The sequence below is a fragment of the Cyphellophora europaea genome (genome assembly GCF_000365145.1).
Source record: "Cyphellophora europaea CBS 101466 unplaced genomic scaffold supercont1.10, whole genome shotgun sequence".
Lineage (NCBI taxonomy): Eukaryota > Fungi > Ascomycota > Eurotiomycetes > Chaetothyriales > Cyphellophoraceae > Cyphellophora > Cyphellophora europaea.
The window spans coordinates 78,601-104,657 of NW_008481798.1; the positions used below are offsets into that span (position 1 = coordinate 78,601).

At 55.3% G+C, this 26,057-nt stretch overlaps 9 protein-coding genes across 9 annotated transcripts; 4 read left to right on the top strand and 5 right to left on the bottom strand.

The window, feature by feature from the left end:
- Positions 1 to 1,867: 1,867 nt before the first annotated feature.
- HMPREF1541_09111 (uncharacterized protein) lies at positions 1,868 to 4,782 on the bottom strand (the record flags this gene model as incomplete). The annotated part of the gene is made up of 3 exons (XM_008713786.1): positions 1,868 to 4,341; positions 4,390 to 4,657; positions 4,705 to 4,782. The coding sequence occupies 3 exons, from the start codon at positions 4,780 to 4,782 to the stop codon at positions 1,868 to 1,870; spliced, it is 2,820 nt and encodes a 939-aa protein (XP_008712008.1).
- Positions 4,783 to 6,157: 1,375 nt separating this feature from the next.
- HMPREF1541_09112 (uncharacterized protein) lies at positions 6,158 to 9,486 on the bottom strand (the record flags this gene model as incomplete). Its single annotated transcript, XM_008713787.1, has 2 exons — positions 6,158 to 8,166; positions 8,217 to 9,486. The coding sequence occupies 2 exons, from the start codon at positions 9,484 to 9,486 to the stop codon at positions 6,158 to 6,160; spliced, it is 3,279 nt and encodes a 1,092-aa protein (XP_008712009.1).
- An 818-nt stretch (positions 9,487 to 10,304) lies between these two features.
- Positions 10,305 to 12,536, top strand: HMPREF1541_09113 (uncharacterized protein; the record flags this gene model as incomplete). The annotated part of the gene is made up of 2 exons (XM_008713788.1): positions 10,305 to 10,510; positions 10,565 to 12,536. 2 exons carry the CDS (start codon positions 10,305 to 10,307, stop codon positions 12,534 to 12,536), a joined length of 2,178 nt encoding a protein of 725 aa, XP_008712010.1.
- A 480-nt stretch (positions 12,537 to 13,016) lies between these two features.
- On the bottom strand, positions 13,017 to 14,270 carry HMPREF1541_09114 (uncharacterized protein; the record flags this gene model as incomplete). The annotated part of the gene is made up of 1 exon (XM_008713789.1): positions 13,017 to 14,270. The coding sequence occupies one exon, from the start codon at positions 14,268 to 14,270 to the stop codon at positions 13,017 to 13,019; it is 1,254 nt and encodes a 417-aa protein (XP_008712011.1).
- Positions 14,271 to 14,890: 620 nt separating this feature from the next.
- HMPREF1541_09115 (uncharacterized protein) lies at positions 14,891 to 16,408 on the top strand (the record flags this gene model as incomplete). Its single annotated transcript, XM_008713790.1, has 1 exon — positions 14,891 to 16,408. One exon carries the CDS (start codon positions 14,891 to 14,893, stop codon positions 16,406 to 16,408), a length of 1,518 nt encoding a protein of 505 aa, XP_008712012.1.
- Positions 16,409 to 16,963: 555 nt separating this feature from the next.
- On the top strand, positions 16,964 to 18,962 carry HMPREF1541_09116 (uncharacterized protein; the record flags this gene model as incomplete). The annotated part of the gene is made up of 4 exons (XM_008713791.1): positions 16,964 to 17,185; positions 17,236 to 17,358; positions 17,551 to 17,952; positions 18,108 to 18,962. The coding sequence occupies 4 exons, from the start codon at positions 16,964 to 16,966 to the stop codon at positions 18,960 to 18,962; spliced, it is 1,602 nt and encodes a 533-aa protein (XP_008712013.1).
- An 828-nt stretch (positions 18,963 to 19,790) lies between these two features.
- Positions 19,791 to 20,210, bottom strand: HMPREF1541_09117 (uncharacterized protein; the record flags this gene model as incomplete). The annotated part of the gene is made up of 1 exon (XM_008713792.1): positions 19,791 to 20,210. One exon carries the CDS (start codon positions 20,208 to 20,210, stop codon positions 19,791 to 19,793), a length of 420 nt encoding a protein of 139 aa, XP_008712014.1.
- A 2,429-nt stretch (positions 20,211 to 22,639) lies between these two features.
- Positions 22,640 to 23,956, top strand: HMPREF1541_09118 (ribosomal protein S2; the record flags this gene model as incomplete). Its single annotated transcript, XM_008713793.1, has 2 exons — positions 22,640 to 22,646; positions 22,695 to 23,956. 2 exons carry the CDS (start codon positions 22,640 to 22,642, stop codon positions 23,954 to 23,956), a joined length of 1,269 nt encoding a protein of 422 aa, XP_008712015.1.
- Positions 23,957 to 24,652: 696 nt separating this feature from the next.
- Positions 24,653 to 25,872, bottom strand: HMPREF1541_09119 (uncharacterized protein; the record flags this gene model as incomplete). The annotated part of the gene is made up of 4 exons (XM_008713794.1): positions 24,653 to 24,703; positions 24,756 to 25,249; positions 25,300 to 25,549; positions 25,594 to 25,872. The coding sequence occupies 4 exons, from the start codon at positions 25,870 to 25,872 to the stop codon at positions 24,653 to 24,655; spliced, it is 1,074 nt and encodes a 357-aa protein (XP_008712016.1).
- Positions 25,873 to 26,057: the final 185 nt, after the last annotated feature.

Consider the following 26,057-nt stretch of genomic DNA (forward strand, 5'->3'; position numbering starts at 1 on the left):
AGATTGTTGTGGTACAGTGGGTATAATGCGCTTTTCGTGGTGTTACACTTTTGGTACACAAGAATGCGACCGGTCGATGGACGCGCAGGACGAGGCTAAACGAATGTGGGTGCGGAAAGCTGTACAGAAAATCGAAAGGAATGAACAGCGGATGTTGCGCTATTATGTACAGCCGTCGCAGAATGAAGCGAAGGTAGTGGAAAAGGAGCGTTCAGTACCCAGTGCTGCGTTGGCAGGTCAGCTTTGGCTCTGCGATTTCGAGAAATGACGTGAAGCTATAGGAACCAGACGACGTACGATTGGATACCGAGAGTCAGAGCCCGAAAATCGGAAGCCGTCAGTGGTCCAACCTCTCGTGCTTTTTGCGCGGCCTCAGCGAATAGGCACCCCAATCAGAGTCGGCCAAAGGAGCGGTCGCGGGCCTTGGGGTAGGAAAGTGAGCCTATGGACTCGCCCACCACATGATGCTGCTCTCCCGTGACCCCCGAGCTGACCGTGGTCTTGACTCGAGTCCCTGCGAATGGCGGCAGTCGGACCTTTGCTCTAGGCCTTAATTCGATGCTAGCCACAGTACTCGGCAGCGGTCCGCTGCAGAGCTCGTGAAGTGGGCTTTGCGGCCAATAATTCCACAGACAAACACAACCGGAGGCGTGCCGTTGTGCAGAGCGAGCCAAAGTAGCTCCAGTGGACTGTCGTGCAGTAGGCTCAAGCGAAGGTGTGAGCTGCAAGAGCTAGAGTAGCCGGTGGACAGCAAAGGAAGGGCGGTGCGAAGTTAGGGCGGATCCGCAGGAAGACAGCAAATGAACGGAGTGCTGACACGTAGCAGCGAGCGGTGGAGGAGGAGTGTTGTAGTCGGTGACTTGATGCGTTGGCACTTGATGCAGGTCAAGACAAGCCGCGAACGCAGACGCGCCGAGCTAAACTCATTTGGTGACTACCGCGCGGCTGAGCCATGTCAATACTCAGGGCATAAACTCACGAGATCGGTCTGGTAGAGTAGAACACGATTTCAACGAGAGGATAGACTGAGATGCCTCTTTGGTCTGTCAATACACTTGATCAGGCAGTGAATGAAGCGTCTGCACGTCCCATTCCAGGGCGCCGTACGGAAGTCATGGTATTGGCTAATCTGAATTTCCAGCTTGGCCAATCACGACCGGAAAAACCCTCTTGGCCCAGTACGTGCCTCTTGGTACACAATACTGCGATGATCAGTAGATGTAGTTTCTGCTCGTCGCAACACAACATTGCCTCAGTGCGTACAGGCCTTGAAGAGCGCCACACGGGACAAGAGCTCTTGTGAGATATTTGGCTTGGCAATAGCACTACCACTACCGCTACCGCTACCGCTACCTATGCAAGGTGCTCAGGTTCCGATATTGCCCACCACCCGGCTCCCTGACCCCGGCACGCTCATCTTCATTGTGTATCCCTCATACTTGCATTCATCGCGCCCTCTGCGTTCATCTGTCCCGTTTCCAGGCCTGTCATTGACATGCCGAAGCCTCTCCTCCGTCAGTTGCCTTTGAACATGACTGAATCACATTCGTATCTTCTTCGAGCTCTCTGCACACGTGCAACCGGGGTCTGCTTCGCAGCACCTATCCCAACGGCGTCCACTCCTTGTATTGGATTGGCACACGCCTCGTCACGTACATCCATGAATCATGGGCGGTGATCGAATCGAGTCCGCCCGAATTGTGCGGCTGGCGTTGCAGCCCCCGGATTCGAGAGCTGTAGCATGTGGTACTATCGGCGCCGGTGTCGTCCATGAGTATCTGGCCTGATGGAGATCCTCTTCATGTGATCGATACATAATTCGAATGGGTAAGAGCTATCACACAGACAGCAGCTGACTCAATGCGCTTCATTTACCTTCTTCGCTTTGGTTCATATCCACTTGCCCGTAATTTTGGGGTTGGTGAGGAACGTGTCCGGGCTGCATGTGCATCATCTTAGGAATTTGCCCATAGCTGCCGCTCATGGCTCGCTGTTGTTGACCGGGGTAGGGCTGCTGCGGACTCGTCCCGTACTGGGAGTAGCCTTGTCGGTACATGTTCATCTGCCCTTGTTGACCATACCCCATAGGGCCACCTTGAGCCGAGTTAGTCCACATCATGGGTTGAGCATGATGGTGTCCCTGTTGCGATCCCTGCTGCATCATCATCGGTGCCCGTGACGGGCTACCGTATCCGTTCTGCTGGGGGTAAGCGTGGCTGGGGCTGGGCGAATACATCGGAACTTGCCCGCTGAACTGCTGCGGCATGCCCATGTATGGTCCATTGGATTGCTGCGTCATCATCACCGGCGCAGCCATCTGACCTTGCCCGTGCGGGGTTCCCGGGTACGGACGCATCTGCATGGGCATCTGGCCGCCGAAATATGGCGGCTGTCCGTATGTCAACTGCGCAGCATTTCCCATTGGTGATGCGTATGCCGATGGCTGCCGTGATTGAACACTGGGGGAAGAGAACATGGGCTGTCCCGGCTGCATCATCGGCATCCTGTGTTGATCGTCGAACTGGTGACCATAACCAGCAGGAACGCCTTGGGGCATCTGGTGCGGCCCTTGCATGTGAGCCATGTTCGGCCCAGCTGGCATGGTGGGGAGCTGTTGATGGTATGGCATATGGGGAGCGGATCCGGTTCTACCGGCGCCGGGCGACACAATCGAGGGTCGCTCGAAGGGCGTCAAGTATGTCTTCTCCTCATTCTCAGCTGCGACCTGCCATCTCGGAGGCGTCAGGAAAGCATTGGGAATGCCACCATTGGAAGCGTAGTCCTTTGGTGCCGGCTGACCGTCTTCTGATTTACCTGCTTGATGTTTCGCCACTGCATCGACCACATCCTGCTTCAGTTTCTTTATCGAATTGAAGTTGGCAGCAATGGAAGGTCGCTCAGATGCCGGCTTTGGTTTGCGCGCACCGAAGAAAGTAGAAGGACTGGCCGCACGTGACACTGATCCGGCTCGCTGCACCGAGGACGGACTTGATGGTGCATTCGAAGGCGTAGGGTTGAAGGACGGAGCAGCGACGTTGGGCTTGAACTCGGACGCCTTCACATTGAGGTTGAATCTGGATGCCGATGTCGCCGACAGAGGAGTCTGCAGGCTAGATCGCGAAGGGCTTGCAGGGCCTTGGTCCGCCATTGGACCAGTTGGTGGCAGACGAGCATCAGGTAAGGGAATAGGCGCCGGCAGCTGCTGAGCCTGCACCGGCTTGCCCGGCTTGGGACCGGTAGGGCCTTTAGCTGGCAAACCACCAAGCAGAGGGGACACCTTATCCAATCGCATACTGGCAGAGGTAGGAAGTCCGCGACCACGGCCGCCTTGAAATGGCGGTATTTGCGCAATGTCCTTCGCGCGAATAGGTGTGTCCTTGGGAGTGGAGGTGGGAGTTGCATGAGTGCTTGTAGACTCGTCCTGAGCCTTCTGAACGATCTCCTCCTGCTTGACTGGATCTTTGGCTAGGATACCAACCAAATCCTGGGGGACAGGGGTTTTGAGTTTGAATGATTTTGAAAAGCGCATGAGCTCATTCAACTTGGCGGTTCTTTCGTGATTGGACTGAATCCGTTTCTTCTCCGCCACTCTCTGCTTCTCTGTTACGGCAAATTGGCGGAAGTGTTGAAGGACTCTGGCCTCGACACCTTCGGTCTGTCCACCAGCGGGCTGAGCATGCTGGAGCTGACCTGGCGGGGTCGGTACCGTTGCAGTCGAGGCGGATTCCGTTGACACGTGGTTGTCACTCTCGGGAGCGGCTGAGTCGGCTTCTTGCGCTGGTGACTTCTGTCGGTGTTCGGGCTGGCCAGCAGGTGTCTTGTTGTCAGACTTGGACAGCTGTGCTGAAACAATTGCACTGTCGAAGGGTGCTCCTGGGACAGTTGGCTGGCCAGTCGGTGCGCGACGAGCTGGAGGTGTGTACTTGTTCAGACCACCAGTTGGGAGGAGAGGGAAACCATTCTCGTCGCGACGCACACCAGAGTATTTGGCTTCTTCATCATCGATCTCGTGCTGTGCAGATTGACCACGCTCTTCTCTGACATGCTGGTTCGTGGATTGTGAGCCCTCAATTTCCTTGGCAAGCTTTGTGGCCTTTGCTTCTCTTGCTCGGTAGGATTCTGAGCTGCGATCGAGGTGGGTAGTGTAATAGCTTTCGTCGTATGTGCTCTGCGCTCCAAAGAGCTGCTTGTTCGCGGCGAACTGATCCCAACTTCCAGTATTTCCAGATTCAAGAGAGAAATCGGTCGCGTCAGAGGCATCCGGGACCCATTTCTGAAGCATTCGTTCACCACGCGATTGGTTCCCAGAGATGTCGGTATCTGTTTGAAATTTGGAGGCACCTGGCTACGTCAGATTGATGGCATGTGTTCGTAGGCATGCGAACTTACCATTGGACATCTTGGTAGGCTCGGGGATACTGAAGTCCGGAATTTGAGCGTCAGCCAGATCTTTGAACTCAAAGGTCATTGCATGATCGGGACTCGCGCCAGCTAAGGCCGCTTCACGATTTGCAACACCATTAGTATTGTGACCGTCCCCTGCTAATTTCTTGGTCATTTTCAGGCTGATCTTCGCGTTGGCTGATGGGAGGGTTGAGCCAGCGAGAAGGCCTTCGAAGCGCTCTCCATTCTTCAATGTGAGCAGCACGATGCATCCCTGCTTGTGTTAGTGGAGTGCAAGAACATCCGGTCAGGTTGACGTACAACAGCTCCTCCCAGAAAGTATGTTGTGCGGTCGTGTGCATGCTTGTCCGACAGCCCTGCATCTTTCTGAGAGTTCATCCTGGCGCCGGACGCCTTTGAACTGGGCGCGACGCCGTTCGACTGTGCAAAAGCGCTAGGTCGTTGAGTAATAGGGTTCGAGCCGCCTGTCCAGGCCTTTTGTGGGGGAGGTCGCCTGTGGTACGAAATGTCAGAGATGAGGGTCAACAACACTCAAAGTCAAAGAACAAGAGGCTGACTAAACGACCTCAGCGCGAGGGATATGCTTGGTGTCAGTGGGAAGGTATTCTAACGCACCTAGCATTGGGGTCGTTGGGACTTTGTTTCCTCGTGGCCTCGTTGGTCTTGACTGTATTGTTCGACCTCATCGTCGATCTTCCCGCAGCATTGTGCCCACTCGGCGGGATAGGCGACTGCGAAGGAGTGGTTCCGCTCGAGGCCACACCAGCAGAGGACATGGTCTGTTGAAAGGGGGGAAAGGCAGGGTCGCACAGGGGTCTCAGGAACGGGGCTGGTGGAACGTTGAAATTGGGAATGACATGCAGCAGCCAACTCGCAAAGGCGGGTCAAAGTTAAAGAAGAACAAACGGCGGTCGAACGGTTGCGCAAACGAAGCCTGACCAGGCGAAGGCAGGTTGCAGGTCAGGTCGTGGCAGGCGGGCAGGAGCGAGGCAGCCCTGCTCGGACAGCAAAGGAAGAAGAAAAGAGGGGCAATTAAGGACGGTAAAATCACAGAACACCGTTCCTTGGTCCCAATCAAAGCAGTAAAGAAACTGCAGGCGATGAAGGGAGGGAGTATAAGGGGTTTCAACGATGAAAGTTGAGCTGCTGGCAAGAGGAAAGATTATGGGCAATGGGTTGTCGAGACAAGCCCCAGCCGTGGTGGAGAGGCGCTTTCCCCGACCCGGGCTAGCCCTTCCGCTCCGGCTGCTTCCTGTGCTCCTAGGGCGTCTGTTTCCCTCCGCTGGGCTGCGGCTCAGTGAGGCGACAAGTCGATCACCTTGACCTTGATGCCTGCGGCTCATCAACTCCGTGGGCGGATTTACGACATTTACCGCGCGGCCTCGCTGCGTGAACTCTGAGCCGGCTGGCACATCTGTGACACCATTGCAGATATTATGGTGCGTATCGTACTTGTTACAGATTACCGCTGTCACAGATTCACGGCGTGGGTTCCGGGATCCAAGCTTGGCCTGGTGGCCCCTCCACCCAAACCAGGATCTACGGACAAAGTCAACGACGGCGTGCACCACAAAAACATCAACAATAAACATCGACTCTAGCGTGGGTCCTACTACACACCCAAAAAGCAAATCATGTCGTTGATTATTACTCCTGCTGATTCTGAACCTGGGGTGAGCCAGGTCCTGCCATTCGCTGCAGCATGGATATGCTTTCCGTCTGCCCCGCTGCTCGTGTGCTCGTTCGACCCAACCTACAGCCTAAGAGAACTCAGAATCGTGCCGGTCATTGACCTGTACTGATTCATGCCACCTTGGACCTTCTTGAACTGAATGCCGTGTAGAGATAGAAGAGGGATCTTGACAATCGCAATCTCGAACCTCAGGACCAGCCTTTCTCCAGTGTCATCCTGGACCCGAGTTGTGGTGGCACCAGCGTCACGACCAGTCTCGTCCCTGCGTTGATGCAGATACTCTTCCGATCCCTCGGAATTGGTGACGAAGCTCTGATCCGGATGGCGACGTCGACTTGAGCCCTGACGGTGAGCCTTGTCGTCTCGAATTTCCTCACGGTCCTTGCCCCTGAAGGCTCCGCCAAAAGAAATGCGTCGCTGATGCCCACTAAACACGCGTCCACTCTTCTCTTCATCGGCCGGCTCTCTCACATCGTCCAAATTGATGCTAGGTGCATGTCGACACGAGAACCCGCCCCGAATCGCTGTATACTCTACGCCCAATTGCTTGAGGACCCTGACAAGATCCTGTCGGATGAATTCGGGGGGCTTACTGCTTGTCGTGGCTGTGGAGAACAAGCCCTTGAGGCCAGCAGGCCTTGCGACCTCCGTAGAGGGTGTGTCCGGCAAAGCTGGCGTATCGAGTCCCTCTGCGTCATCCCGAAGCTCGGCGTCCGTTTCTTCTGGAACGTTTGCATGGCGGTCTTTGCGGCTCTCTTCCCACCTCCGTCGCCGAGCCTGTATGCTTTCTTGACGAGCATGACCCAACGACTTCGTTCTTGCCGCGTTTGGCGCGCGAGGAGCATTAGAGGCTGGTGTAGGCGGCGTTTGGTCCGCAGGCACAGCGGGTACGGTTGGCACCGCAGGTCCCGCTGAGTCTAGGGCCTTGTTGAGTTTGCGCTGACTGCTGGTTGAATGATCCGAGCCACTTGTTGCAGGCGCCTCGGCAGTCGAATGAGGAGAGTCAAGCTCATTTCCTGCGCGGTGCAGCAGCCGACGGGGTCGATAGTCTGCGGAATTGACACTAGTGGACCGTCCAAGAAAGTTTCGTGCCTTGTGAGTTCCCGCACTCAGAAGACCCTCATGCTGTGGCTGGCTACCACCAGGGTGATGGGTCGCCGTCGTTGGCGATGGATCACGTCGGCGAGAACGACGAACCGAGAACGACTTGCGAGGAGCAGTCGCGCTATCTTGGGGAGGTTGGATATTGAGAGTGGGTGGCTGTGGTCGCTCCTCAGGGTTTCGGACTCGTCGTGTGCTGAGTCGACGAAGCAACCCCATCGCTGTGCCCTCCCTTTTTGCAGGTTGATCAGTCGGTGATTGGATGGTTGCGGAAGGCGGTGGTCGAGGTGAAGTCCCTGGAGGCTCGAGGCTTTTGCCATCATCCTCGCCATTTGTCCGAGCCCGCGGTCGTGAACGACCACCTGTGGCCTTCTCGCCTGGCATTTCCGGCGAGTAGGCATTGGTGTGGGCGGCTTCCGGCGAAGTCAATGGTGCTGGCCCCATTGAACTCTCTGGGACAGTTGAGGTAATTCCCAAGGCGCCCGGATTTGGATCTCTCCGTTCCGCCTCGAGCTTTTCTCGAGCTAGATAATAGATCGAAATAAGAGGACTATACCCGTTAATGGGATCAAGCCCACGAATGGCTTCGGTTGAAGGCGTAGTGAGACCTTCTCTGCTGATGGAGTTCCGACGCTTGTAAAAGTCGAACATGCCACGCTTCTTTTCTCCAGAAGGCACATTTGATGGCTCATCGCGGTAGTAGCGTCTCACAGCTGCTTGATAATCGTCCGACGTCAGCACGCTCGTCAGCTGTTCTGTAATGAATGATGCAGGTCCAAAATCAAAGCCCTGCATTTTCTCGACCACCTGCTCGTCGAGGGGTAGCTGCAACGGCTCTCTCTGAGGCAGAAAATTCTCTGGAGGACTGTTGAACCCCTTGGTCATCCAGGGATGGTTCATGATCTCGTGTAAGGTGGCACGTTCCCTGGGGTCGACCACCAGCATGCGGGAAATAATGCTCTTACATTCTAGCACAAGTTAGCTGTTGCCACGCAGCAGGGTCAAGTAAGATGCTTACCAGCAGTGAGCCATTGGGGATAGTCAACGACACCGCGCTTGATCTTTGCGTGAAGTTGGGGCATGCTTTGATCGTCGAATGGAACTTTGCCACAAACGAGAACATACAGAACGATACCGAAACTCCAGACATCAACTTCCGGCCCCGTGTATTGACGGGCTTGAAGTAATTCAGGCGCGGCAAAATAAAGGCTGCCGCAAAAGGTTTTGAGCAAAGACCTTGGCGAGAACAAGTTGCTCAAACCAAAATCAATGATTTTGATGTCGCCAGTCTTGCTGATCAGTATATTTTCAATCTTCAGATCTCTGTGCGCCACATTGTTCCGATGGCAGTAATCTAGAGCGCTCGCGATCTGTCGGCCAAACTTTCTGGCTTGCTTTTCCTTGAGCCGACCGTGGGCAATGATATAATCGAGCATTTGACCGCCGTTAACGTATTCAAAAAGCATGTACCAGTGATAGTTCGTTTTCTGAACGTCAACCATCTTGCAGATGTATGGGTGGTGAAGCAGCGACACCAAGGCAGCTTCCCTTGCGGTACGTATCTCCTTGGATCGGTCAGAGCGTTCCTCCCTGCTATTGCCTTGGTCATCGAGTGTCTGTCGAGGTACAATCTTGATGGCGGCTGTTTCTCCAGTCTCAAGGTTCTTAGCCAGTTTGACTTTCCCCATGCTGCCCTGTCCAATTGTCTTCCCCAGCGACCACGTTCCAGTGGAGGTGCTGATGGAGGTGCGTCGGCGGCCCGTTCCCTGATATTGCGCAGAGGGGCTTGCTCCTGGAGGCCGATTTGAGGACTGGCCTGCGTAAGCAGGGCTGTATGGAGGCGGAGCTGGTGTCGAACTAGAGGTCTGCCCATGGGTTGATGTGCCATTGGCAGTCATAGGATGAGCTGCAAGATCTTGACTGTTCCTCCGCGAACTCGGTCTGGAAGAAGTGCGCCCATGCCTGGAACTGCTCCCCTCCTGATCACCACGTCCATCTCGAGAGCTGCGGCGGGATGACTGCGGTCGGGCCAGGTTCGTTTCTTCGACATCGCGTCGTGCGACATTTGCTAGGGTGGCAGGGTTGGAGGTTGGGGGAACGTCTTGTGAATGTATTCTGGACCCAGAACGGTGATGGTGGCTGCTCGAAGATGTTGTACTTCTATGGTTCGTGGAGCGGGCCCGGCCGAGCTGTGCAGGAGAGCCCGGTCCGTAGGACGTGGGAGGTTGACGGGAAGAGGAGTGGCTGCGGACGACCGCTGGCGAGGCATTTGATGCGGCGGTAGCCATTGCGGCCACAAAGTCTCAAAGACCAGTGCGGAAGAAGCCTGATTGCGATATTTTGATATGACTTATTCTGATTGATGGAGTACGAATACTCTTTTTCGTGGTGCCGCTTGCACTCTTGGGCAGGTGTCTGCCGATGCGGGTCGAACGTGCCGCAAGGATAGGATCGCGTACAGGGCGAGGGAGCGAGGACAGATAGCGACGGTAGGGACGACAGCGGTATGCAGCTACCACCGTGGCCGAAGGTGGATGGCTGGCAGGAAGACTTGTGCGTCTGTCATCGAGGATACCGGTGACTTGGTCTCACGCTGGATCTAAAGGACGATGGGCTCAAGGTTCAAGGAGCAGGATGACGACAGCTGGTGCGACCAAATCTCCGGGAAATAAGGGTGACACGGAGTATAGTCCACGACAGCAGGGAATTGATGTGCAAGATGGCTGGGAATTGCAGGATGAAATAACGGATAGCAGGCCTTCACTTCAGGCTTCGCGGGGACAACAATGCTGTGCAGTAGTGCAGTAGTGCAGTAGTGCAGTGCACACGAGGCGAGGGTGAGCGAGGGAGAAAAGGCTGGCCCGCCGTGTAAGGCGCCAAAGTTTACCGAGAGGGCTGGTACGCGCCCCCAAAACAGCTGTCCCCATTACCTGCACCGGCCAATAGTTAGAGGCACATCTGGTCGCAGTTCCCCGCCTGCGTCGCGGCCCGTTACTATGCGTCAACTGCCCAGGATTCAGCATAAATTATCTTTCTAGTTCCTTGCCGCTCACCGTCGACTGACGGTCTCTGCTAACTTAAATCAGACGCCATGATCGCTCACTAGATGGCCTTCAAGCGATCTCGACAGGCCTTTGAGGCCGACCTGCAGAGGCAGGAATCTCCTTACGTCTTGTACGGAACACCGCTTCCGCCTTCAGATGAAATGGTCCGAGATGATGGCTCCTTTGTTCCTGTTTGGAAACAAGAAGTCACCGATGACCGGGGAAGGAAACGCCTTCATGGTGCCTTCACCGGTGGCTACAGTGCCGGGTGAGCTTCCGAGCCCATTCGCGACGAGCATCAAGACTAAAACGGTGAGTGCAGATACTTCAATACCGTCGGATCGAAAGAAGGATGGACACCCTCAAACTTCGTTTCCTCCAGAAACAAAGGCAACAATAGCCTACCTGCCCGTCAACAACGTGCCGAGGATTTCATGGACGAGGAGGATCTACGCGAGGCCGAGGAGGCTCGCTCACTCCAGACATCTGACCAATTCGCGGGTCTTGGTACTACTGGAAACGCACAGCGCGGTGACGCTGTAACGGAGATCTTCAGACCGGCCGGTGAGACAGTCGGTGAGAAGCTTCTCAAACGCATGGGCTGGAAGGAGGGTCAAGGCATTGGGCCTCGCATCCGGCGTGAGGCGAATCTAGGTGAAGGCCAGTTCTCGACAGGTCAAACTCATACCTTCGCTCCACCAGATGTACCTGTACTCGCCTTTACGCAGAAGAATGATCTGAAGGGGCTTGGTTGTGGAGACGCCGATAGCTCGGTCTCGAGGAAATTCAATCTGGCCTCAAATTACAACAAAGCCGTTAAGAAAGCGGACGAGGATGACGGAGAAGTTCCTCCCCAATTGTCCATGTCGCAGTTCAAGTCGCTGGCGCCAACCAAGCCGCGTAAGGGAGGTTTTGGTGTGGGTGTACTCAACGATACCGGATCAGACGACGAAGATCCGTATTCAATGGGCCCGAAAATTTCCTACAACAGGACCATTGGTGGAGATAAACCTGTGAAGAAGAGAAAGCCGCCCGCCGCAAACCCAACTTTGCGTAGCAAGCCACTACTTGCGCCCAAGAAGTTGTCTGGTCAGCAAAGCATTTTGAGGAGATGCCACGACGGTCGGCTCCCCCTTGATGGCTTCATGCTGGGTGATAGTCTGGATGCTATGGCTTCTTTATCCTTGAAGTCTGATAAGTACAAACCTCCCGATGTCCCCGCTGGCTGGGTGTCGAACATAGCACCGCCAGCTGATGATAACGGCACAGACGACTACGTTTCTACAGCCGATGCAGCCAAAGCGTCTAACCAGACTTCCAAAAGTCGGGCAACAGCACTGGGGGAAACGCAGCTGCCCGGGAAATCCGTATTTGATTACTTAAGCGCTGCGGCTCGAGACCGCCTGGCAGCGGCCAGCGGCAAGACGAATCTTCCTCCAGGTCTAGGCGAGGTACCTGAAGGCTATCAGCTGCCGAGAAGTAGCCATGCAAGCCTCCAAGATCTCGTCCCTGTGCTTGACCAGGATGTGGCGCTTCAGGCTCTGAACAGAAGTTCAGACTCCGGTGGCGGCTGGATGCCATACGCCGAGGATCCTTTGAAGCGGGAGCGATACAGGACATTTCTGGAGATCAGAGCCGGTCTAAGACCAACAGGTACAGGCGATGAGATCCCTCCCCGAGCCGAAGGGATGAGTATGGACGATTGGGTCCACGAGTTGAACGAGTTTGCCCGCGCCGCCGAGGTTTTCAAACCTGTCAGTGGACTAATGGCGAGCCGTTTCACCTCTTCCAGCTCCAACTCAAAACAAGCAGATGGAGGCAACCCAGCTGATCCCGATTCCCTTCTCACCTTCAAACGCCAAAAGCCCGAGGACCCAGCAGAAGCTGCAGCCAAGATGGGCATGTTCGGACACATGACCCGATCAATGTCCAACTTCTACCCTCCTCGACTCTTATGCAAGAGATTTGGCGTCCCCATGCCCGATATCAGCAACAGACCACCAGCCAACGAGCAACCTTCCACATCTCTGGGTACGGAGGACGCAGTCCAGACGAATGCAAGTCCATTTTCATCCGCTCGTTACCAGGACGACGAGAAGGCAGAGCGTGCACCTCATGCACCTGAATCTGCAGCCAGGCGAGACCAGGACATCAGCGGTGCGACTGCCGCCGACCAGGTCACGCGTGCTAGCGTGGTAGATCCGGAGAAGAACGACGCGTTGGAGCAGGAGAAGCCGAGCATGGCGCTTTTCAAGGCTGTCTTTGGTAGTGACGACGAGGATGAGGACGAGTAGCATGTACTGCAAGACTAATAGATAACCACAGTTTACGATTCACCACGGGTGGGCGCTTACCGGCCTTCTTTCCTTTTGGTATTGAGTCCGCTTAAGGGTGGGATCTGCTGCTGATGCTGCTGCTGCTGCTGCTGCTGTTGAGGTACTAATCATCGAAGACAAACAAGTTTGATGGCATGAGCAGTGCCCCCGTGCCAGGATGTTGCAGTCAATAACTTCAAAGACGAATGTAGTCACCGAATTCCGATCGAGACTTCTCAAGGGCCCAAGCTGGTATACAAGCGGTGACGTGGAACTCTGCATATAATTGTCGTGCAAGGATCGACTTGTCAGTGCAGCAGGAATCTAACGCTCGAGAAACCCTGTCTGTGGGAATATGGACCATAATCTGTACAATTATATTCTTCTTCTAGTTACTATACTATACAGCAGCCGCCCCTATATGCTCCAAAGGCTAAAGCTACCACAACACGCACGCACTCACAATTCCTTCTTCGCCACCACCCCTTTCGCGCGCGCCTTGGCCTTCTTCTCCTGCGCCGAGATGTAGGCCTCGGTGCCAATGCCACCAAAAACTAGACCGACGCCCGCCCACTGGCCGTGCGTGAGGCTCTTGCCGTACCACACGACACTGAGCACCATGGTGAGCATCTTGCGCGTGACGGTGACGGTGACGAGCAGCAGGCTGCTGAAGCGCTCGAGGGTGGCGAAGATGAAGAGCTGGCCGATGGCGCCGCAGAGCGCGAAGCCCAGGACGTCGTAGAGGACGGAGGGGTGGCGCTGCAGGAAGGAGAGCGCGCTGGAGAACTCGTGGATGTTGCTGGTTTGGGCGAAGGTGGGGAGGAGTTGTGGAGGGATGTGGGGCGTGACGAGGAGGTAGAGGGACATCAGGAGGGTGGCGTAGAAGTTGGTGATGGCCATCATCTGGGAGGAGGTGACTCGGCCGTAGCGGGCGGGCGAGGAGAAGATGTGGTCTTGGGTCGTGTTGGTGAGGCCGTCGAAGAGGAGGTTGATGGCTAAGAGGGTGAGACCGTAGTATGAGGACTTGGCTGGGGCTTTGGAGGATTTGCCTGGCTTCGGTGGGTGGTAGAGCGTGAAGATGGCCACGCCGGCGGTCACAGCAGCCACTATGAGGTATTTGGACAGCGGGTATCGCTTGCGGTAAAACGTCACGTGGAGGAACATGACGGGGAGTAGTTTGCAAGACTTGGCGAGGACAAAGGTGAGGTAGTCGACATGGGCAAGTGAAGCGTAGCCAAAGGGAGACGCCAGCGTCTGCGTTATGGCGATTAGGAGTAAGGGTAAGAAGGCCGCTCGTGATGGCAGAACGTTGTTGGAGGTCGCGGTCAGGATGAGGTAACAACTTCCAGAGACAAATGCAAAGAGTGATTGTACGGTATTCAGGAATATTGGGAAGCGAAAGTACTCTTGTGCGGGTGGTAACTGTAGCGCTGAAGGCTGTGGCTCAAATGCCGTGGTTGTGATACGCTCTTGAAGGAGGCCCCAGGTGAGGAAGGAGGCGTAGATGCCGCCGACGCAGACAAGCAACTGTACCACCCCAGCACCTGGTTGTGGTTGCTGAGACGTTTTCTCGATCCGGTTTTTGGGCCGCGAAGGACTTCCGGCGTGGCCATTCGTGTATATAGCCGGCTTCTCTGCTTGTTCGGGGAGGGCCTGCATGACTTCGCCGGAGTCAATGCGCTGCATTGGGGCAACCTGCTTCCGACGAGCCATGCTGTAAACCAAGAATCTGAAGGAGGGACTAGGGTCAGAAAGGAACAATGGTGCAAGCAAACAATACCCGCCTACGATGGTCCAGAGTGTAAGATGCACATATGGCTTGCAGTCGTGCCCGAGGCAGTGAATGTCAGATGTGTTTTGACGAGGCTGCCATTCAGCCTTGCGTGTCGCCGGTCTTCATCATCGTCTCTCTACCCTGGTCAAGTCGTCGATTCATTCGGCGCCTTGCCTTCTGAACACGAACGCGAGCCGCTGCGGCGTCGGGCAGGTCAAAGATGCTTCGTTGTTCAGATTGCTTGGTGCACACGGTGGACGCCTCTCAAACCTGATGGTAAGTGTGGCTGACTAACCTTGATCGGCCTCCCGTTCAACGACTCGTGATTGATCCTTTATACGAAGCATATGACAGGTGACGCAGCTTCCAACTTTCAAGCTTCCTTCTGGCGACGCAAGGCTTCCCGCCGTTCGCACTTGGTTTGCTTGTAGACCCTTCGAAGCTATCGTGCCGTGTTAAGCCCATGATGACTGTGCTGACCCGAACGAGCTATAAGTGTCCTCGTGCCGTGTGCTCACCCTTGCAACGGCCGCTGTTTGCTCTGCCCTCGCTCCCAGATATGCGTCTAACCCTATCCAAGCTGCCACTCTTTGTAGTGGCTACGTCTTTATTCACGGTAGTTATAGCTGCACCCGGTTCCTCCGGTTCCTTGAACTGGAGTAAGTGTCCGAGCGATGTTCCCCTCGCCTCACCTGCACTGCAGTGTGCTCAGCTGCAGGCCCCATTGAACTGGAGTGACCCAGATGGCGAGAAAATCATGCTCGGCTTGACTCGTGTGCAAGCCAATAACACCGACAACCGCATCGGCAGCTTGCTGATCAATCCAGGTGGCCCTGGACAAGCCGCCTCCACGCTCATCGCTGGTCAAGCTCTAGGCTTTCCTTTATTCAGCGAGGCGCTTTCAAGTCAATTCGACATAGTTGGTCTGGATCCTCGTGGTGTCGGGCTCAGTACGCCTGTGATGTGTGACCCAGAAATCTGGAACGAAAGAATTACAAGCTTTCCAACGTCCGAGGAAGAATTCAACAACATGGTAGATCAGAACAAAGCTGTGTGGCGAAGCTGCGCCAACATGACTGGGTCCCTACTTTACAACGTTGACACCCTTTCAGTGGCTCGCGACTTCGAAGCTCTGCGGCAAGCATTGGACGAAGAACAAATCACCTTCCTCGGAATATCATACGGCTCGCAAATCGGACAATCCTATGCCCAGCTGTATCCTGGGAAATACAGGGCAATGGCACTGGATGGCATTGTGGATCACAACCAGTCAGACACCGATGTCTTTGCCACACAAGCAGCTGCATACGAGTATGGCTTTGCGCGGTTCGCAAAATGGTCCGACAATACCACTGGAAGCGCTCTACATGGGGAAGACGTGGATGAGGTCTTTACCCAACTGGTCAACAATGCCACATCGGAGCCAATTCCTGCCCCAGGTTGCGGCTCCAACGGCATGTGCCGTCCAAACATCACTGGCGAGGAAATTCTTTTTCTGGTACAAGAACTCCTGATGTTTAAAGATCCGTTCCCACCACAATCATCCGGGTGGGTAGGCCTCGCCGAGGCACTCGCTGCTGCAGCCGGCGGCAACGCCACAGCTTTGTCTACAGCTTATGCCGTTCAATACCTTGCCAGTAGCAACCAGTCTACTGTCTTCGCCGGTCTAGCCACTCTCTGTCTGGATCTGGGCGATAGCATTGCCAATTACTCTGATCTGCAGTACCGTCTAGAGCTTGGATCGTATGTGGCACCTGTGACACGCGGTGCCTCTGAGAGATGGCAGGCTCAGACACGGTGCATCGGTTTTGGACACGAGCCTACGAATCCTCAAACCGACATGACAGTGGTGAACAACGGCTCTCTGCCAGTATTGCTGGCGCAGTCAAAATACGACCCTTCTACTTCATACATTTGGGCCGAGGATGTCCGCAACCAGATTGATAGCAGCGTTCTCGCCCTTCGAGATGGCGATGGGCATACATCTTACTTTTTGCATGGGGAGCTCGCGGACATTATCGACAGCTACCTGACTAATGAGACCCTACCAAAGCCGAACACGATCGTGGATACTTGAGAGTGGTACATGATCTACTCGATACTGCCGGATCGGCACAGGCACAATTGTAATACGCTTGTTACTCGGTGTTAATATATGACATAATTCCCTGCTTCGGCCTTATATCTATGGCCTCCTAGTATCAAGTATATGCGGGCAGATGATCGCAACTCTGAACCCCTACACTTTTGCGGGGAAAGGCCCTTAGGATGCTACCTTGGTCATCATGCTTGACACAAACTTGGAGGCTTCCCGGCATCTTTCCGGGGCCTTCGTCGAAGAGGCATCACGACGATCTGCGGCCGAAGATCCGTAGTGGCTACCTGGACCGGCTATCCTGCATAGATCAGTTAGCTCACTGGCTCGCTAGGGCCCTACACAGGACCCAAGCATTGCTAGACTACGCTCTAAGTAGCTTCGAGTAACTACCAGCCTGCTACAACCCGGCTAAACAAACGACGTCGCAATGTCGATGATGCGCGCCCGAGCAAGCCGTAGCTACTCCGCAACTTGAGTAAATATGAACGGTCCGATGTTGCTTGCAGGACTCTCGATCACACAGATCTTCTCGCCATGCTGCAGCGTACATTACTCTGGCTGCTATCTGCCGCTGTCGCGCGTGCGGTGGACACCCTCGTGGAACTTGAGTATGCGAGATACGATGGTGTTCAGAACGACACGGGCGTGACACATTGGCTTGGGATGAGGTTTGCTGCTCCACCTGTGGGCGACCTTCGCTTTGCGCCGCCGCAGGACCCAGAAGACACTGGCGACAAGGTCATGTCCGCAGATGAGGTAGGCAAAAGGGGCGATCTTGGTCTACGACTTGGGTCTAACAGAGGCAGCACGGTCCGATCTGCCGTTCAACACCCGGGGAGCCTGACTCCAACACCACTGACGAGGATTGCCTGTTCATTGATGTCTACGCCCCGTCGGATGCTACTACGGACAATCTCTTGCCGGTATATGTGAGTAGCTTCACCATTGGAAACGTTGCGTCGGCCACCAGGAGCCTATGAGTTTGCCTCGCAGTCTCAGGAGCAAGTCCTCTTCTGTATGAAACATGACCCTTGGACAGCCACATGACTGGAATGTCCTCGCCCTGATGTTGATCCCAACCTTGTGTATTGATACTGATCCACATTGTCCACCATCTATAGTTCTACATCTCCGGTGGCGGTTTCAACAGCATCTCGGACGCAAACCTAAACGGCACCTCGCTCATCCAAGCCTCAAACCACTCCATCGTCACGGTGACATTCAACTACCGCGTTGGCCTTTTCGGCTTCCTCGCCTCCGCCGAGGTCCGCGACGACCCTACAGCCTCAGTCAACAATGGCTTGCACGACCAGCGGAAAGCTCTGGAGTGGGTGCAGAAGTACATCCACCACTTCGGCGGGGATCCAAAGCACGTCACCATTGGCGGCGCGAGTGCTGGGGCCGCGAGCGTTTTCTACCATCTGACGGCGTATAATGGGCGTGACGATGGCTTGTTCCATGCCGCTGCTGCAGAGTCGCAGTCTTTTGCGACGGTGTTGACTATTGAAGAATCCCAATATCAGGTAAGTCTAGCAAGATAGAACTAAGCTCTGCCAGGTCCTTCTCGAGTTCAAAGTGCAAGGGTGCGGCCGTTCCCAAGGTCCAGAGGCGTCCATGGACTCCAGGCTCTTCACCCTCACATAGCCTTTTTCCGTTACTGACAACCTCTCTCCCACAGTACGACTACATCATCAACGCCACGAACTGCAGCACCGCCGGCGACACTCTCTCATGCCTCCGCTCCGTCCCCGCCCCCGACATCCAACGCGTTAACAAGAACATCCCCTTCCCCGGCTCCCCCGGCCCTCCCCAATACATGTACAACGTCGTGATCGACTCCACCCTGGTCCCCGACCTGACCTACCGCCTCTTCGCCACCGACCAATTCCTGCGCGTCCCCGTCATCTTCGGCGACGACACCAACGGCGGCACCGTCTTCGTGCCCCGCAACACCAGCACGCGCGCCGACCAAGACGCCTACCTACTCAACCAATTCCCCTACCTGACGCGCGACATGCTCGACGCCCTCGACGCCCTCTACGCCAACCCCAACGCCACCTGTCCCAACACGGGCTGCCTCTGGCGCAAGACCAGCGACATCTATGGTGACTTGCGCTACATGTGCCCCGGCCTGTATATCAGCGAGGCCTACGCGGCCGCCGGCCTCCCCAGCTGGAATTATCGGTATGACGTCGAGGACCCGGCGCAGATCGAGGAGGGACTGGGCGTGCCGCATACGGTGGAGCGCAGCGTCATTTGGGGGTATGGGTATCCCGAGAGCTATGGGCCCGGAGGGGTGAATGCGTGGGCGGTGCCGCTGATTCAGGGGTATTGGACGAGTTTCATCAGGGCCTATGATCCAAATAGGTATCGGGTCGAGGGGGCGCCGGCGTGGGAGGAGTGGAGGGCTGGGGGGTGGGATAGGTTATTGTTTGGGACGGAAGGGGGGACGGGCATGGAGAGTGTGGATGAGGTGCACAGGGGGCAGTGTGGGTTTGCGTTTGGGGTGGGGGTGGACATTAGGCAGAGGTAAGGGCAGAGGGCGGAGGGCGGAGGGCGGAGGGCAGGGGAAGGGGAGTGGGATGGGGTGGATGGTAGGTAGGCTGACCGAATGGTAGATTACTGGGACGACAAGAGAGGGGGATGTGAATCGACTCGCCTCGCCTACGTTTCTCCCAACGATAGCATTGAGGCTCGCATGACTTGCTGAAGAGATCTTGTAGACCGACAAGGATCAGCGTGACTCGAGATTACCGGGCTCGTGTGCTTGTATGCACGACATTTCTTACATCACGCAGGACTTCGGTACGAGATTGCACGCAATACAAATCGCCTTGCAGTAAGCACTTTGATCTGGTAGCGGCAGCATCTGTGGCAAACCAGGCAACGATGTGCAGTCTGGGCTTCGGTACGGAGTACGAGAGCGCAAAAGAAACCCGTCTTTGGTAGTGCTTGGGTACGATCGACATCCAATGATGAGTATTGACTTGACTCTGCTGCAATTCAGGTCCATTTATGGAGCAACGTACTGCCAGGCTACAGTGCGTCGGCGTAGATATATCATCCGTCCTCTGTATATCAACACGATCTCCGTTTCTTGGCCACTCCTCAAATCAGACTTCCTATGTATGAGACCTATCTCCTCTTCAACAACGACATTATTCCGCCAACAAATCGTCTTGTACTCGTGACCGACATGCTATGCAACCCGAGCAGGAGCTCTCAAAAAAATGTACGAACATATCCCAACGGAACGGCGGATAGATAGGTGGATGGGAGCGTGGTGAAAGGTAGGCGTTTGGGGTATCTCAAAAAGGTTTGCTTGTCCAAAACATAGATCCAAAGTTTCAGGCGATGGCATCTATAGCAGTGCAGCGGCGGCCGCAACAGCGATGACCACGCTGCCGATCTGGACGCTCGAAGCACCACTGTCGCTGCTGTCGGTGCCCTTGGCGGAACCGCTGGTCCCGCTGCTGCTGGATGCCTTCTCATCGATGAACTCGGCGCCGCCGTCGCCGCTGCAGATCTCGCCCTCAGGGCAACAGCCGTACTCATCGTTCTCGCCCATCTGGCACTCCTCGTCGGCCTGGCAGCCACCGAGCTTGTCGGGGCAGCAGGTGTAGGACTCAGGGATGCAGGTGTCGCCGCAAGCTACGTCGCCGGATTCGCACGTCACGTCAGCGCGGGCGAAGAGCTTGTTGAAGGGAATGCTGCCGAGTTCGACATTGGCGGAGGCGATAGTGAGGAGGGACAGAGTGGAGAGAGCGATTGCGAAGCGCATTTTGGCGGTTTGGTTGGTGGTGATGTTGGAGGTTGGCTTGGTGGATTGAAGGACTGATGTTGCGAGGCTAGAGACGTCGAACTGGCGTTCGGTCTGCTCTGTTTTTGATGGCCGGGGACTGTTTTTCGTTTGGACGATCCGACAGAAATGCTAAGACGCGCTTGAGGGTATCGATTGGCCGAAAAGAGTCGGAATGTGGGATCTGGTTGAGTTTGGTATGTCTTGGGTCAAAGTGAATGGACGTCCGGTTTGGTTGAAAGATCGAGAGGACAGGGCTCGATAAAAGAGGGTGGTGGTTGGAAAAGGACTGTCAAAAGAGCGACTGTTACACACGGGGTAGGGAGAAGAAAAGGAAGAGAGGCAGGCTATACGAGACGAGGGCGGTCGCAGATATTCAAGGACGCTAGACTGTTAGCACTCGGGAGGCAACTTGCAAGTCAGGTGGTTTTTGGGGGCGGAGGAAGCGACAAGCACGCCATGCTTGCGCTGTCGAGCCTGTTTTTGCTCAGTACAGGCCTTGAACCAGTCATGTTGGTGGTTTGATAAGAAGGATGAGGACGGCTTAGGACCAGAAGGCTGGACGCGGTGGCAGCGAAATTAGCGGGCGGGCGTTTGGGGAGGAAGCCCTCGGAGCCAATAAGCGGCCCCTATTCGCTTGCCTTCAATTTCCCCTTTTCCAACGGCGGGGCTTGGCAAGACAAGAAAAGAGGCGCTCAACCACACCACGGTCTCGCCCTGCGAGATTACGAACAGGCCTCGCCGGCACCTCGTCCCGACAATCTGCCCTCCGCTCCTCAAAATGGAAACGTGCGGGTTGCATCCAATTAACGAAGGCTCGGGTAGGCCACTGTTCGCCGGGTTGGCGAAACGAACAAACGACGAGACCCGTGTCATGTGGGCTCTGGGGGGTAACACCTCATCTATCATTCTTTATTACTGCCTCGAATCTCCACTGCCAACACCAAACTGCCCCTGAAAAGCTCTCTAACACACCACCATAGTCTTACAAGTTGCATGTCTCATCAGGTTCAATTGTCCTCATAGCCGGAATCGCTGGCGGCGTCGAGAGCACGATTGACGAGAGCATCCGCTTCAGTGTTCCACTGACGATCCACTCTCCAGAAGCGAATTGCCATGCGCTGCTCCATACTCGTGATGAGTTCATGAATGCTCTGGATCAGGTCCTGATGTTTGACCGGCTTGCCATCCGACTTGCGAAAGCCGTTGATCTCCCACTCCCAGATGTACTGACAGAAGCTCTTGGTCACATAATCACTATCTGTCTTGATGATGACCTCGCGCCAACCGTCAAACTCGCCCTGTGCCCGACGAGTAAGCACAATCTGGAGGGCTTGGCGAACTGCCTCAAGCTCGGCACGGGAACTGGTCTGAGGATCCGAGGCTTTCAGTACGCTGCAGCTGTTCCACGTACATCCAGGACCGAAAGAGACACCGTATGCTGCACGAGAATTGGGCTTGGATGAGTCGTTTCCACGTGAGCCGCCATCAACTGAGACGATGATGGACTTCATGCGGGGTCGCCAGTGAGAGCCACGATAGGGGAAGTTCATCAACCGACCATATTGCCACTTGGACGAGTATTTGATGAGCTTGTCTGGAGTAAAGGTAGGTCGACCGAAACGGGCCGTCATCTCGGGATTGAAGCTGCGGCGTGGATGAGCCTGGTCTGGCGGTCAGCAGGAACTGTGTCTCCGCGAAGTTGTTCACTTACGTGTACCGGCACTGGCATTGGCATAGGCATGTTCATCGGTATGGCTATGGGTACTTCGATGAGGGCACCAGCTTGTTGGTGAGGAAGAGCCATGGTTTCTGCTGAGCTATCACTCGGAAGCTCAGGTAAATCGGCCGAGCTATTCCCCTAATATGAAGAGAGCTGGACAAAAAAGTCATTAGGAACATGGGCAGCTACGACAAACAACATATAGCTCTTGGGACATGCAGCAAACAATCTGTCTGTTACAGGTCATCTCTGATGCGGAGCTCAGACCCATAGCTGCTGCCTCGGAACGTGGCTATCCGCTGGCACGGAGCAACAACTCTGAGGCTGAGGGATGACTCGTCATGCCCAGCCAGGGGACCGATCACACCGGAAACCCTTATCCTTAGCTGTCCTGAGACGCACGCGATCAGCCTAGGAATTGTGGAGGGTGTTTTCGTGTATGAAAGATATTCGTAGAACAAGGCGAGAAGGGTAGTGGTGCGAAGTAGCTGGAGACACGTACCGCCGCACCAATCACCTAGCTGCATCATTTCTGTATTGGTACTAGCTGCACAGCCTCGCCACTCAGCCTTGTCCGCGTTCTCCTGCTCGTTTCCAAGATTTCAAAAAAGTGCATGATGCCTGCGGTCGTTGCTTCAAACGCTGTCCCAGGTTGCTGACATGATCCTCAGGCAATTCTGCCTCCGGCATGGTGTGTACTCACCGTCCGCACTCGGGGAACTCGTGCTAACAAGTGTTCTCAGGCCGAACATGTGTAGGCAGATCATCAAGGTATCAATCGGCCACCTACGCTACCTCCATCTCAATAGACGACAGAAAGCTGCGCCCATCTACTGGTGACAAGACTCCTACTAGCCACATTGTGGGTCACCCCGATGAATCATCTAGTCTGCTCGACGCATCCCCATTACCACCTACACCGCGCACGCGATCAATAAACGAGACCCTTGACAGTTTCGAGGCCTCAATACAAGCAATACAGCATGATATCAATTCTCGGGTAGCTGCTCGCACAGGGGCCACGATCGCGAATCTTACTGCCCTCCGCTCTTCTGAATCTGCAGAGCCCCGTCTCTCGAACGAGGAATCGCCCGACGACAACTACAGAGACTTTGACTCCCGGCGACGCAAGATCAAGAAGCAAGGCTTCACCGGGTCGACTCTCTCGAGTATCTACTCACCACATCACATGTGGAAGGAGCCTCCCAACCCCGAAAAAGTCACTCTCCCAATGCTCCTCGCCGAACAAACACATCTCGGCCACCACACCTCACTCTGGAACCCAGCCAACAGCGCCTACATCTACGGCATCCGCGAAGGCATCCACATCATTTCCCTCGACATCACCTACGCCTACCTCATGCGCGCCGTCAAGGTCATCCGCGAGGTCGCGCGCCGCGGGGGCCTGATCCTCTACATCGGCACACGCAAGGGCCACGAGAACATCATCGTGCGCGCCGCCAAGCGCGCCAGCGGCTACCACATCTTCGACCGCTGGGTGCCCGGCACGCTCACCAACGGGCAACAGCTGCTGGCCAAGTGCGGCGTCAAGATCGTCGACATGCGCGACAACGAGCTCAAGAGCTACTCGGAGATGCTGGAGCAGGGGAAACACAGCGTCATCAAGCCCGACCTGGTCGTGTGCATGAACCCGCAGGAGAACGAAGTCTGCTTGCACGAGTGTGGCCTGAACGACGTGCCCACCATTGGCATCATCGACACGGACGTGAACCCCTCGTGGGTCACCTATCCCATCCCCGCCAACGACGACAGCTTGCGGAGCGTGGGCCTCATCGCTGGCGTCTTGAGTCGGGCCGCAGAGCAGGGCCAGGAGTTGCGCCTGGCGGCTGCCGAGGAGGGCAGTACCACGTACGACACGTCCGCGGTCCAGCAGTGGATAGAGCGGACGGAAGAGCTCGTGGACCTGGATGTGGAGGAGACGAGCGCCGAGGATGGCGACGAGGCTGCCGCGAAGGGCTCCAAGAAGAACGCACAGGCAGCATGATTCGAGAGTGAGAGAAAGAGACAAAGAGAAAATTTTTGTAGATAATCTACTGGTTGTACAACAAGTAAAGGAAAAGAAAACGCTTTAAAAAGCCCCAAGAGGATGCATTACTTTTTGAGAAGAGGGAGAAGAGAAGTTTGTTGCGCGGTTTTGTTTCGGATTGATTCGCAGAAGCTGGCCTGGCCTGGCCTGGCGGCCCGGTCTCCAAGGCCAAACAAATGGGCATATGATTGATTGTCCCCCGGAAAACCCCCCCAGGCACCCACCCCTCAGAGAAACATTGTCGCTTGCTTATGGTATCTCAAATCGAAGTGTACATCGCCCCTCAAATTCCTCGAGTTGAAAGGGGGCAAAGGGCGTGTCGACGACGCGCATGTCCCCCCCGGCGTCCGTGATACCTATGGAAGCGTGTAAAGATCAAAGTCGACCCAAAGAGGACATGCGCGAAAGCTTGATCCAGCCCCAGTCGTCCAGATTCCCATGTTGTGAACGCCAGGGCCCTCGCGGAGAGCTTCGGTCTGGTGTCGGAAGTCTCCCCGGTCGGAGTCGCAGGGATGGCAGCGGCGTGACCAGATCAGCGACTCCCATATACGCCATGCCATGCATTCGGGATGCGTTTGTGTGATTGCTCCGCGTTTGCACAAAAGCGAATTCGCGTCTCCGTGAGGCACATACTACTCAGGCCTCAAACCTCGCTCATAGCAGAGAGTCAAGGCGAGTGAAGACGCTCAAACAAGCAGCGACGACCTGTAGTATGTTAGCCAGCGTGAACGATTACTTCGCGACGGGAAGGGCTGACCTCGAGCTGCAACTCCTTGTCCTTGTTCCTATCGACCTCGTCCTGAATGGCTTGCCCAATGTTGGCACCGATACCCTGCTGGCCACCAGCCCTCTTGCCGAATGGCCACTGGCTGTATTCAGCCAGGAGTTCGTCGACTTGGGCGAAGGCTCTCTCTCGAGCTTCGTGACTCATAGTGATCAGAGCGTTCTCGAGGACATTGGCAGCGTACGCAGCACAGACCATGCTAATGGTCCTCAGATACCGAAACTCCATATCGGCAGGTAGAAATTGTGAGGCAGGCAGTACGACCGTGCGGTTCGAGCAGACATTTCGGACCCGTTTTCGTATCTCATCTTTGGCGCCCGAGTCTACCACAGGGTGGGTGGCCATATCAAATAGGAGGAAATTCTTCTTTTCTGTGCGGAGGATGCCCTTGTCGACCAGGCCTTTTGCCAACCGTTCGCGGACTTGTTTGAGTTGATAGCCAATTTTCATCAAGTTCCAGGTCTCGCCTAAAAGTATGTCAGAATCGTGGCCTTTGAATTGTGTCTGTTGTGCTTACCGCTCATTAGATCGATCCAAGAGCTTACGCTCATCTTCTCACTGGACTTCATCATCTTCAAAGCCTCGTCGAGCAGGACTTCACCGGTGAGTGTGTCGTCTATAACCTCGATAATGCGGTCGGAGAGAGGGAACCGTCGCCGGGCCGAGTCGTTTTGCATGCTTATTCTGCCGCGGAAAGCCAGCTCGATGACAATGCAACCGCGAAGGGCGTATGAGATGTTGTCATTCCAGAACGAAAGGTATCCCTGCTCGTTGATTAGCCCCGGGCTGGCTGAGATTTCTCTGAGTATACCTGCTTATCCTTGAGTCCCAGCAGTAGAACGTCTTCCATCAGAGTAAGCTTCGGACCCTTAGACCGCTCCTCGTTCTCGCTAATATCTCGAGGATCGTACGCGATCTTGTGTCCATTCTCTCCACTCTCGTAGGCTGTCTCGGGAGTCCTATCTAGGTACGAGTTTCCCCGCCCTGGGCCGGGCGAAGTGACACGGCTGGACGACTCGTCATCTCCATTAACGGGAGCAGCAGGAGCGCCAGCCCCACGTCGACGCGTGAGACCCTCTTGTGAGGCCATTCTCTAGCGTCTGTTGTCTGCTATTGTAAAGAGTGGGTGTAGGAAACCCAGGGACGCGGTCGGTGGGCCGCAGTGGGCAAGGTGTCTCGTGCTCGAGGTCAGGAAGACAGTGTACCAAATAGGGAGTTCGGTAATCGACAAAGTAGATAGAGGCTCCGTTCGGTTTCTAAAAGACCACGTTCTGG